This window comes from Vanacampus margaritifer, chromosome 2, assembly GCF_051991255.1.
Source record: "Vanacampus margaritifer isolate UIUO_Vmar chromosome 2, RoL_Vmar_1.0, whole genome shotgun sequence".
Classification (NCBI taxonomy): Eukaryota; Metazoa; Chordata; class Actinopteri; order Syngnathiformes; family Syngnathidae; genus Vanacampus; species Vanacampus margaritifer.
Genome location: NC_135433.1, coordinates 8,645,562 through 8,657,797, shown reverse-complemented (window position 1 = coordinate 8,657,797; position 12,236 = coordinate 8,645,562). Strand labels below are relative to the sequence as shown.

Sequence of the window (12,236 nt, the reverse complement as noted above, 5' to 3'; positions counted from 1 at the left end):
GGCAATTATGCACTTTTTTTTTAATCTAGGTGAAAACTAAACAAATAAGTGTCTTATAATATTCTGTGTAAGAGTTGAAATTTATGCAACGTCAACTAAATTGTCAATTTAGTCGAGTAAAATTGCTCTTTACTTTCGTAAAACGTATATACTATAATAAGTGACAAATAAATATGTAATATTATAAAATGACCAAAAAATAATAATAAAATAAATAATAATAATTAATAAATAAACAATAAATAAATAAACAATAAAATGACTACATTGTGACTAAAATTGTAATCACTTTTAGTCAATAGACTATAACTAAAACTAAATTTTAATTCCTTGTCAAAATGAACACTAATACAGTGCTATTTTTCATCACATAACAATTTTATTTTTATTTTTTTCAGTGTGCTAGAACAGATTAACTCATTCACTGCCATTGACGGCTATAAACGTCAAAAATTCCTTTAACTATTTCTCTGTTTCATTTTTTTTCCGAAGACTATGAAAACCTAGAATTGTTTTATTGTACATTTAGAACAGATGTAAAATTTGTGATTAATCGTGAGTTAACTAGTGAAGTCATGCGATTAATCACGATTACAAACTTTAATCGCCTGACTCCCCGAATTTTGTAATAATCTTTTCTTCTTCTTTTTTTTTTTTATTGATTCACTGCCATTGGCGGCTATAAACGTCAAAAATTCATTTTAACGATTTCTCTTAGTTAAATTTTTTTTTTAAGACTATGAAAACCTAGATTTTTTTTATTGTACATTTAGAACAGATGTAAAATTTGTGATTAATCGTGAGTTAACTAGTGAAGTTATGCGATTAATTACAAAAAAAAAATTATTCTTGCCCCTAATTTTTAATCATCTTTTTTTTCAATGAATTTATGGCAGTAAATGAGTTAATGGCATTCCAATTAATTTCGATTAGGAACATTAATTTGGAGTAAATTGAGTCATGGAGCAAGTAAATCAAGGTGCCACTGTATATCGGTATAGATTTTATTGCTGCTCTTTACATTAAGACTTATTAGATTCAATTCATTTCCCAACTCTTTAAAATGATAATTCTAAAAAAAAGCTGCATTCATTCAACCAAAATATGCAAACGAACAAGCTGTCTATCCATTTCACAATCACAACCAGAAACAAAAGGTTTGAAACCGTGGCAGGCCCCCCTCACCACCTCACGGCTGTCTGTTTTTAAAGGGAAGAAAGCTTGAAGCACTGGGAAGTCAACTGGTTGTCATCTCGGTGAGAGCAAGATGATGAAAATCAGATCAAATCACTGATTTCCGTCCGCTAAGCCCCCTTTTAATGTCTTCCCTGTTAGACAGCTTCATGACCGGCCCACTCCCACTTCCCTCCCGCCAAAAGTGACTGAAACCTTAACTCAATACATCCCTTTGGTTCCCCTAAACACCGTGTGTGCATGACTTTTTTTTTTTTTTTTTTTTGCAAAAAAGAGCCACATTTTGTTTGTCTAAGTATTCTATCCTCCTGTTTCATCCACCTTTTTTTTGTACCCTCACCATACATTAGCAGTGCATGGACTACAGGGTGTCACAAAAAATGTACTCTGTCCATTACTCACTTTTTTTTTCTTTTTAACTCATTACATATGTTAAGTATGTCATTAAGCAGCTACATCAAACCAAAATATCCAAGTTATGGCCAGTCAAAGAGTGAGTCAATTTTTTTAGACACCCTGTATTTTAAACAATGTCATTCTTAACTCATTCACTGCCATTGACGCCTATATACGTAAAAAAAAAAAAAAAAAACATTTTAACTGTTTCTATTAGTTTAACATTTTTTTCCACTGTTGTTAACAAGGGTATGAAAACCTAGACATTTTTTTAAAATAATCTTTAAAAAAAAAATTAGGGGCGTCAGGCGATTACATTTTTTCATTGTAATTAATCGCATGACTTCAATAGTTCACTTCACGATTAATCACAAATTTTATATCTGTTCTAAATATACTATTTTTTTTCTTGGTTTTTATACTCTTGTTAACAAAAGTGGGGAAAAAATTATTCAAATGATTTCTGGACGTCTATAGCCGTCAATGGCAGTGAATGAGTTAAAGGGGAAGTCAACCTTAGACACTTATGACAATAATGTTGTATGTGACCTCACTAGTCTAAACATGACATTCTGATTAATATTACATTTGTGGAATGTGCGTTATGAAGCCAAATCAAGCCATTTTTATCCATCTAAGCGGGCGGCCATTTTGCCACTTGCTGTCGACTTGCTATCATAGTTGTTCAGGGCTCAGGCTATGACCAATCACAGCGCACCTGTTTTCTGAAACCGAGCTGTGAATGGTTGTTAACTGAATCTTGAACAACTGTGATGTCATTTTCCCTCGACAGCAAGTGGCAAAATGGCCGCCTTCTGATATTGATAAAAAAGGCTAGATTTTGCTGCTTAACTCATATTCTTATATTAACCAGAATACCGTATTTAGACTCGTGGGGCGGCATAGAACATATTATGTCTAGAATTATTTTTTATTTTATTTTTTTTTAGACAGACTTCCTCTTTAACTCATTCACTGCCATTGACAGTCACTATTGTTAACAAGAGTTTGAAAACCTATTAAAAAAAAAATTATATTAGAACAGATATAAAAATTGGGATTAATCGTGAGTTAACTAATGAAGTCATGTGATTAATTACGATTCACGATTTTTTTAAACTAATCTTTTCTTGAAAAAAAAAGATTATTAAAAACTTTTCGTAAATTAGGGGCATCAGGTGATTAAAATTTTCACTTCAATTTTTTTAACTTCACTAGTTAACTCACAATTAATCACAAATGTTACATCTGTTCTAAATATACAATTAAAAAAATTCCAGGTTTTCATATTCTTGTTAGCAAAAATTTAGAAAAAATGGCAAATATAAATCGTTCAAATGAATTTTTGACGTCTATAGCCGTCAATGGCAGCAAAAGAGTCAATGTAAAGAGTACCATTCACATTGAGATTGATACTTTGTATGATGAAGGCAAACAGTAAAATGCAGTTTTAGATTAAATTGCTTCATCTATTGAGAACCAATCCAAAAAAAGGAATTAATTGAACAATGTTTATAATTGTGATATTGCTTTGCTGTGGTTTATGACTACAGTACACTGCATTATATTGAACGGTGTTTGTAAACATACTTACTTTTGTACATTTGAATATTCACGCATCTCCTGTTTGTTCTGTCCGCTCTTGCAGACACACAGAGGACATGATTGTCACACCGTTTGCACAGGTGAGACCTCAAGATTAAAGACACGGCACTGAGATTATCCTGTGCGCAAAACACAGCAAAATTCTCAGAGCGCTGAGTCAGCGCTACAGATGTAGCGACAAGCGTGAAATGATGTCAGCAAAGCAGCACAAAGCCACAGAGTCGTTGGATTCACACTTTTGTGGTTCTCTTCGCAGGTCCTCGCCAGCCTGAGGACAGTCCGGGGTAATTTTGCCGTCATAACTGGCCAGCAAGATCGGCCGGCCAGCAAGTAAGTAACACCGCAAACTGGCATGCGGCAACAAAATCACATCATCGTCGAGTAAATGGGATGATCTGCGTCTGCAGGATTCGATCTTCTGGCAGCAACCCGCCATCCATGTGCAATACCAGTCTGGCAGGTCAGTCACATGATCACAAAATCATTAGTCAATACACAAATATACACAAATAGCTCATTAGTTAATATGATTTTAAACTCAACATTACCCTTAAGAATAATTGTCTTACAGATAATGTTATCACCCAAAAAAAAAAAACTGGAAAGTTGAGTCCATCCCATAATAACCTCCCTATGTTGTTGTGGAACAGAGGAGCCTCACCAGCAGCTAGCCATAGAGACTCTGGACGAGCTGGACTGGTGTCTGGAGCAACTGGAGACCCTGAAAACCCGACACTCTGTCAGCGAAATGGCCTCCAACAAGGTAAGCCCAAATAAAATCAGCAAGCATTCAACCACATTCAAAGTTGTTGTTTTTTCACCCAATGATGAGTTAATAATATATCAACGCACAATTGTTACGTCCTCCAACATCTCAAGTTTGAGACCACCACCTTACCCCAATAAAGTTTTCAACTCGTTCACTCCCAGACATTTTCACTGAAGCAACCCCCTTCACTCCCGGCAGTTTTACTGGATTTGGACTGATTTTGCAAGGCCCACAGAATTTCGTGTTCTATTGCTATAGAAACATGGAACCTACCTAATCTCCTTTCATCAGGAACAAAAAAAAAAAGTATATTTCTGTCTGTTTCCGTTTTTGCAGCAATTAGCATTAGAAGGGGAAAGAGCTTTTTGGCCCTGGTTGCTCTCTTATACTCTGCTGCCACCTGCTGGCCGTTTTTGTAGTAACTACCATGGCTTTAAGCGTTCTCTTCAGTTCAGAGGCTGCATCAAAGCCTTCTGTATGCTCTATCATAAAAATAAAAAAAATGTTTAAAAAACATAAAGATGTCGTTGGGAGCATGGTAATATTTAAAATAGAACGTATTAATACGTTTTTGGGAGCAAATGAGTTAAAGGCACTTATTTGTAGGGCTGGGTTTAAAAAATCGAATAATTGATATTGACTCAATTTTCCTTTTTGAGCCTGATATCCATTCAATAAACCATGAATCAATTATTTTAATATCTATTTTTCCTATAAATTAATTTTAAAAAATAGAACTAAAAATAGATGTTACTATTTTCTTGAAATTTACTGTTCACATGAATTTAAAAGTATTTTCTTACATTTATGACAGACCTGACTTATTGCACTTTAAGACAATTCAAGATCTTTTTCATTTGGATTAGAATTATGAAAATATTTTTATCTCATCCTTGCTTGCTGATGTCAATGTTTGTTGCTTTCATCAATAAACTAAATCATTGAATTATTTACTTCCTCCGCAAAATGTAATGCTTGCGGAGTTGTTGTTTTTTTTATCACATCCTTGATATTTAAGAAGAATTGATGTTGCATAATGAATCAATATCAGATTGAAGTAAAGTGAATCAGGAAAAAAAAAAATCGAAATTGAGCTGAACTCTTGTGAATCAAAATCAAATCAATTCAGGAAATTAGAATCGATACCCAGCCCTTGTGATTTGGTGTTAAACTTTGAATATAACTATTTAATGACCAATTAGAAATGATGCAAAGCGTTTCCAAATGTGATGCTCACAGTTACCCCATGGAGAAAAAAAAAAAATCCCTCAACCATTGAGAAGTTTTCCTCCATGAATGAGCGTGGGAGGGGGGGTTCGTGCATGCAAATGGGGACACCCCACACACACACACTCGCGTGCAGAAAAATGTGAATGAGGATGAAACGGCATCCCCGCCATCCCCCCCCCCCATCCAACTCCTCTCCCTCCCCCGCCTCTCCGTCCGCATTCCTTTCTCCCAGTCCGAAGTCCAACATTGGCGTGATTCCACGATTGGACCGACCACTCGCCGTACGCGTGCTCCGCATACTATCACGCACACACTTGCTAGGCAGATTCATACATTGTATATTGTCTGCCCGGATACATATAGCTCACGTGGCGGCATCCCGAGTTCCTCCCTCATTAAATGAGCAGCATTAGTCAATGTGGGGGCGGGGGAGGGGGGGGGGTGTTATCTATGCTTACAATTAAATCAGAGGCGAGTATTGATACAAGGTATCGTCCTCATTTCAAGGTATTAGTACTCGAAAAAATACATTGGGTATCGATGGGCGAGTACAGATACCAGGTACCAATATGGATAACTGATTTCAAGATACCAGTCGCAAAAAAATGGATTCACATCAGAATCAAGATTCTCATTTGTATGATTCAAAATCAAAATCAAAATCAAATTTTCTAAAGTCATTGTTATTTATTTATTTTATACCACAGAAGCTAGATAGAGTAGCAGTTGTGGGCCACATGCTATTTTTTGTCATTTTGTCTTGCAAAGCAGACTGGAGTTCATCATCATCATCATTTTGAATGGAAAATCTTTTTTCATTTTTAATAAAATGATTCTAAATTGAATTGCACACCCAAAAATCTGAATCGAATTCCCAGCCAGGATCAACCGCCATTTTATGATCAAGAACTAGAAATTAGAAGAATAGAAAATTGCCGTTCATTTCATGCCATTTTAAGGGAAATGCTATATTAGGAATCAGATATATAGGGCTCTCTTTAAAATTATCAAAAAAAAAAAATTATGTATCATACCTACTAGTGGTACGGTGACTACTCGAGAGTTGAGTACTTGGTATCGGTCTCGAACATCTCTATTATTGGAATATATACATTTTCTTTCAAATTAACTGTCAGTGTGTTTTTTTTTTTGTGGGTGGGGGGGGGTAATGTATCAAAAGTATTAGTCGTTTCAGACTTGGTATCGGTGGCTACTCAAGAATTGAAAAAAAAAATTGTATCGAACATCCTTGGCTGTATTTTTGTACTTTTGATAAGCATCGAATATCTCGTTTCCTGTCGATGATGCTCATGCTGGTCAGCGTCCTCACATTATTGCGGTACGGGATGTGCTATTTTTATTTTTGGCTTCATGAATGAACCCCCCCCCCCCCCCCATTTCCCATACTCTTCTCTTTCAACAATTTTCTTCATATCATCTTCAAACTTGGTGCACATGGCGCATCTCACAACCTCCAGCGCCAACACGCTCGGCCCCTCCCACTCCGTGTGGCTTTCCACCAATGAGAGCGCCGCGTCTCTCCCGGCCTCTGCTGCAGCACTCGGCGGATTGGCTGCTATTCTTAGACGTTTTTTTTTTGGGGGGGGGGGATTAGAGTAACTCCTTCTCCCACTGTTTACACACACCAGAGCAGGCAGTAACGGAGTGAATGAGGGAGAAGTGGAGGAAGGAAGGCGTGTAGCGCCACATTCCCACAGATGCGCTTTGTCGCTTGTTTGGATCGAGGCTTTCCCAGCCAGCAAGCAGTGAAGAAGCACAGAGCAGTGGCAGAGAAATAACCACAAAGCTCGGCTCTCACACTTCGTTTTTTTTTTTTTTTTTTAATTCTTGCTCTCATGCTTGATTTTGCGCTGAAATGCCAGAAGTGGATCGTTTCATCTCGGAGTCGTGGATGTTCATTCAGGTAAGATTGATGAATACGCTTTGAGGGTCAATAATGAAGAGTTGATGTGGAGGAACGTGAGGAACACTTTGGATTCGATCCTTCAATTCTTTTAGATTGTATTTAAATGGTGATCTAGAAGCTGTGTTTGAGCTCAACCAGAGTTTGACAGTTTGGTTATTTATTTCTTTGTCCGCTATAGAAATGAGCAGTTGAATTATTTGCTCATGAAAATGGAACTGTGCACCACCGTTAAAAATGTCACATCAAGTAAATAAGTGCACTGAAATGATCATGATATCGCCTTCGAATTGAATTTGGCATGGGTGGCCGTTTTATGATCAGGAACTAGAAATAAGAAGATTCAAAAATTGGCATTCATTCATTCAAATTTTAAGGAAAATGTTATATTGGGATTTATTATACTCAACAAAAATATAAACGCAACCCTTTTGTTTTTGCTCCTATGTTTTATGAGATGAACACAATATCACCATTTCTCTCAAATATTGTTCGCAAACCAGTCTAAATCTGTGATAGTGAGCACTTCTCCTTTGCCGAGATCATCAATCCCACATCACAGGTGTGCCTATCAAGATGCTGATTCGACACCATGATTAGTGCACAGGTGTGCCTTAGACTGTTTTATTTATTTAATTTTTTTATTTTGGGGAAAACCAGTCAGCAACGATCAGTTTTCTGGGTCCCCTGAGAGAACCCCCCCCCCCCCCCCAAAAAAAAAAAAAACACAACTGCACCTTTCAGAGTGGCCTTTTATTGTGGGAAGTCTAAGGCACACCTGTGCACTCATCATGGTGTCTAATCAGCATGTTGATGTAGCACACCTGTGGGGTGTGATGGATTATCTCGGCAAAGGAGAAGTGCTCACTATCACAAATTTGGACAACATTTGAGAGCAGTGGTGATGTTGTGTATGCGGAAAAAGTTTGAGATCTTTGAGTTCATCTCATTAAAAAATGGGAGCAAAAAAAAAAAAAGTTGTTTTTATTATATATGTATCAAAAGTACTAGTGGTATCGGTACTTGGTGTCAGTGAGGATGTGGGCGGCACAAATGCATCATCAGTCATCTTCTTCTTTTTTTACACATGCATGGATATGAAATGGATTTAAAAGTCAACTTTTGAGCGTTAAATAAATTTGATCTATTATTATTATTATTATTATTATTATTATTATTATTATTATTATTATTGTATCAGTGATTCTCATCTATGGCTGTAATGTATAGTGACAATTATATGCTCGTCCACTAGATAGCAGAATATATAATTAACCTGTTTCCATTCATACCACAACATTAACTTAACAAGGATGAGATGAGACAAACTTTTTTGTGAGATTTTTGTTTGGTGGTGTAGTATGAGATTTAGTTAAGGTTAAAAAAAAAAAGTTGGAAAATTCTGCGTTGGAAACAAATTGACGGTTTGCTTCGTTGTGTCGTGTCCAGTTCAAGAGGATGTTGAACCGAGAACTCACCCAGCTGTCTGAGACCAGCCGCTCGGGGAACCAGGTCTCCGAGTTCATCTCAAGCACCTTCCTCGGTAATTGACCTCAACTTTGCATAATAATTTACATGTCTGACTCTGAATAAATTATTCCTAATAAGAATGAAAATGTTGCAAAATAGCATGCATTGAAAAAATTTTTTTGTCTGCGTCCACCTGACAGAGAAGCAACATGACATGGACATCATGGCTCCTCCCACCAAGGAGGAGAAGAAGAAGCGACCCATGTCCCAGATCAGCGGCGTGAAGAAGCCGACTCACAGCCCCAGCCTCGCGCCCTCCACCATCCCTCGCTTTGGGGTCAACGCCACCCAGGAAGGTCTTCTCGCCAAGGTACGAGCACAGCCGCAGTCATGACGTAATGCGCAAGTTCCCGTGAATTGTTTTTAAAAATTTATGTGTGTGCAGGAATTGGAGGATATCAATAGATGGGGAATTGACATCTTTAAGATCTCCGAGCATTCCGGGAATCGGCCGCTCACGGTCACCATGTACACCATTTTCCAGGTAAAGGCCTCGGGGGGGTGGAGCTGAAAATAATGAAATTCAAATTGGCATTGTAGTGTAGTCAAATGGGGGGAAATCAAAGATTGCAATTAGAAGGGGAAAACTATTCGGAAATGAAACAAATTCACATAATTTTGACATTTACCAAAAACCTAGGCAGCACCTCGGGGTTGTAAAAAATATTAAAATAAAATAGAATCACTGATTTCCAGTAACTCAATGTAGTTCACATACTATAATTAAAGCTGCACTTTTTACATTAACACCTTAGCTGTTCATAACGGGAACCCCTGCAGGCCTCTGGCCAATAGTTTTCAGATAGGATTTGGGTTATAATTTCCCGCCCTCTGCCTGTGAATGTGACGTCATCTGCGTGTTGCGTACGTGAAGAAGGGAAAGTGCAGTTTCATTTTCCGGCCACAGATGGCAGTAGCGATTCGAAATTTACAGAGCCGTTTATAGAGAGAGTTCGGCCAACTCGGTTTCAGCACGGCTACGCTGTGATTGGTCAACTGCTGGTCACATGATATATGGACCCCATGCTGTTACTGTGCTGAAACCCAGTTGCAAACTCTCTTTCTATATACGACTCGGGAAATACAATTTTCTGCGTTCCGTAGCTTTTAAAGTACAGCATTTAAAAATCAGTTACAAACAGAGTTAAAGATATTTAAAGGCAAAGTAAAGAAATAAAAAATTGCTTACTAAAATGACTAAAAGAGCATACAGGGCGAGAACAAGATTTTGGAAAACATGATTTTAAAAATAATAATAAATAATACAATTACTTTGAAAGAGCATTGTTTTTAATCTGCATTTAGACTGTATTGGCATGTTTTGAATTGTCTTTATTTATTCATGTTACTATGATCATAAAGTATTATACACAAGTGCTGCGGGAAAAATATGTTTTGTAGAGGTACATTTAGGCAGGTGTGTTATACAAGTACACGGGTGCATAATATTTACAGAATTTTACTGTAACAAGTCGAATTGAAGTTGATACATAAACTGCCTTTTCATATAATTAATGGTTCATTTGCGTTTATTTTAGCATAAGACTAATCTATAAAATAAATCCGATATTGTTTTGTAAATTTTTTTAGAAATATAGATGTAATGAAGGACCATTAAAAAAAAATCATTACATTGCCATTGCAATATTGAAGGGAAAAAAATCACAATTTTTCAAAATCATTTTTCCCAAAACACATGCTCAAATCAATGTCCCACATTTAAATGTTTTTAACAAAGAAATTCCCCTTCTGCGCTTTCTGTCTCAGGAACGCGACCTGCTCAAGTCTTTCAAGATTCCAGTCGACACGTTCATCACCTTCATGATGACTTTGGAGGACCACTACCACGCAGACGTGGCGTATCACAACAACATCCACGCCGCCGACGTGGCCCAGTCCACTCACGTGCTACTTTCCACGCCTGCACTCGAGGTAGAGTAGATGAGCACTGACTGACATTGACAACGCCACGGACGACTTATGAAGAATCAACACTATTTTTATTTTTTTTTTTCAACACTATTGATGATTTTCAATTGATTATCCTTGTGTGTGTGTGTGTGTCGGTGAAGGCTGTCTTCACCGATCTGGAGATCCTCGCCGCACTCTTTGCCAGCGCCATCCATGATGTGGATCATCCTGGCGTTTCCAATCAGTTTCTCATCAACACCAGTCAGTTCGCCATACAAAAGCCCGCCATCATCCAGCGCGCTTAACACCGCTTTAAATCCATCCAACTCTTTTCCCGTTCAGATTCCGAGCTCGCTTTGATGTACAACGACGCATCCGTGTTGGAGAATCACCACCTGGCTGTCGGCTTCAAGCTTCTGCAAGAGGACAACTGCGACATCTTTCAAAACCTCAGCAAGAAACAGAGACACTCGCTACGCAAATTAGTCATTGACATGGTGAGTTAGCTTCAGACAGTAACGTCTCAATTGTCTTCAAATGAGAATTCCTGACAAAAAAAAGTTGGTGCGATTGTTGTGACGACAGGTGCTAGCCACTGATATGTCCAAACACATGAACCTGCTGGCAGACCTAAAAACCATGGTCGAGACTAAGAAGGTCACCAGTTTAGGCGTTCTGCTTCTGGACAATTACTCAGACCGGATTCAGGTGAGACGTTTCCTTCCGACCCCTTTGTTGTATTCGATACATGAACGATGGCAACCGTATCGCTGCAGGTCCTCCAGAACATGGTGCACTGTGCAGACCTGAGCAACCCGACCAAGCCACTGGAGTTGTACCGGCAGTGGACGGATCGGATCATGGTGGAGTTTTTCACCCAAGGGGACAGGGAGCGGGACAAGGGCATGGAGATCAGCCCCATGTGTGATAAGCACAACGCCTCCATTGAGAAGACCCAGGTAAAGTGTGTCCTCATTGTCAGTCTCACTAGAATGTGGCAGCAATGGATCGTTTCATGGCAAAAAAAAAAGAAAAAAAAGTGTGAGCTGAATTGAAATGCGGACAAAAGCGTGTTGTGTCATTCTAGTCACCTAATTTGAAATGTTTTTATTTCTGTTATTGCTGTACGCCCGTACAGAGGAAGGAAAGTCAAACAGACATTTGAAAATTGTAGTTTACTATATTACACAATACTTTGTGAAATTTATATACAGTATATATATATATATATATATATATATATATATATATATATATATAAAAAGTACAACTAAAATTAAAACTAAGGATTTTGAAAAAATAAAGATAACAACTAATCAAAACTAACAAACGAGCTCTGAAAATTAATCAAAACTACCGGTAATTGAATTGAATTGGAAAAAAAAAATACAAGTCAAAACAAAATCAAAACTGATGACAATGAAAAACTATTATGACCCTGTGCCGAACGAAGTAGCATCCATTTTTCCAAGTTGTAGATGTATATTTGATTGACAGTTGTCATTTGGCTTTTTTTTTTTTTAATCGTTCAAATTTGACAAAGTGGTTAATTACACTCTTGTCTGTGTGTGTCAAATTTTCAAGACTTTTGTTTTTACTTAAAATTAAAAATTTTAATTTTAAAATGAGATTACTGTTGGCGTTCCGTCTTAACTCACATTCTGACTAGGGTAAACT

The 12,236-nt window shown here is 37.4% G+C and overlaps 1 protein-coding gene across 6 annotated transcripts in view; it reads left to right on the top strand.

The window, feature by feature from the left end:
* The window catches only part of LOC144043052 (3',5'-cyclic-AMP phosphodiesterase 4C-like), a 77,473-nt gene that overhangs the window by 60,016 nt on the left and 5,221 nt on the right, over positions 1-12,236 (top strand). For 4 of the 6 annotated variants that reach the window (XM_077556268.1, XM_077556269.1, XM_077556273.1 and 1 more), the window contains 13 exons: positions 1,212-1,256; positions 3,239-3,275; positions 3,452-3,525; positions 3,603-3,655; positions 3,846-3,958; positions 8,568-8,661; positions 8,789-8,958; positions 9,034-9,132; positions 10,416-10,580; positions 10,721-10,820; positions 10,902-11,056; positions 11,145-11,267; positions 11,336-11,518. In XM_077556268.1, coding sequence (XP_077412394.1) covers positions 1,212-1,256; positions 3,239-3,275; positions 3,452-3,525; positions 3,603-3,655; positions 3,846-3,958; positions 8,568-8,661; positions 8,789-8,958; positions 9,034-9,132; positions 10,416-10,580; positions 10,721-10,820; positions 10,902-11,056; positions 11,145-11,267; positions 11,336-11,518 — 1,411 coding nt within the window. The remainder of the gene's footprint in view (positions 1-1,211; positions 1,257-3,238; positions 3,276-3,451; positions 3,526-3,602; positions 3,656-3,845; positions 3,959-8,567; positions 8,662-8,788; positions 8,959-9,033; positions 9,133-10,415; positions 10,581-10,720; positions 10,821-10,901; positions 11,057-11,144; positions 11,268-11,335; positions 11,519-12,236) is intronic. The other 2 variants (XM_077556270.1, XM_077556271.1) reach the window with 1 other exon arrangement.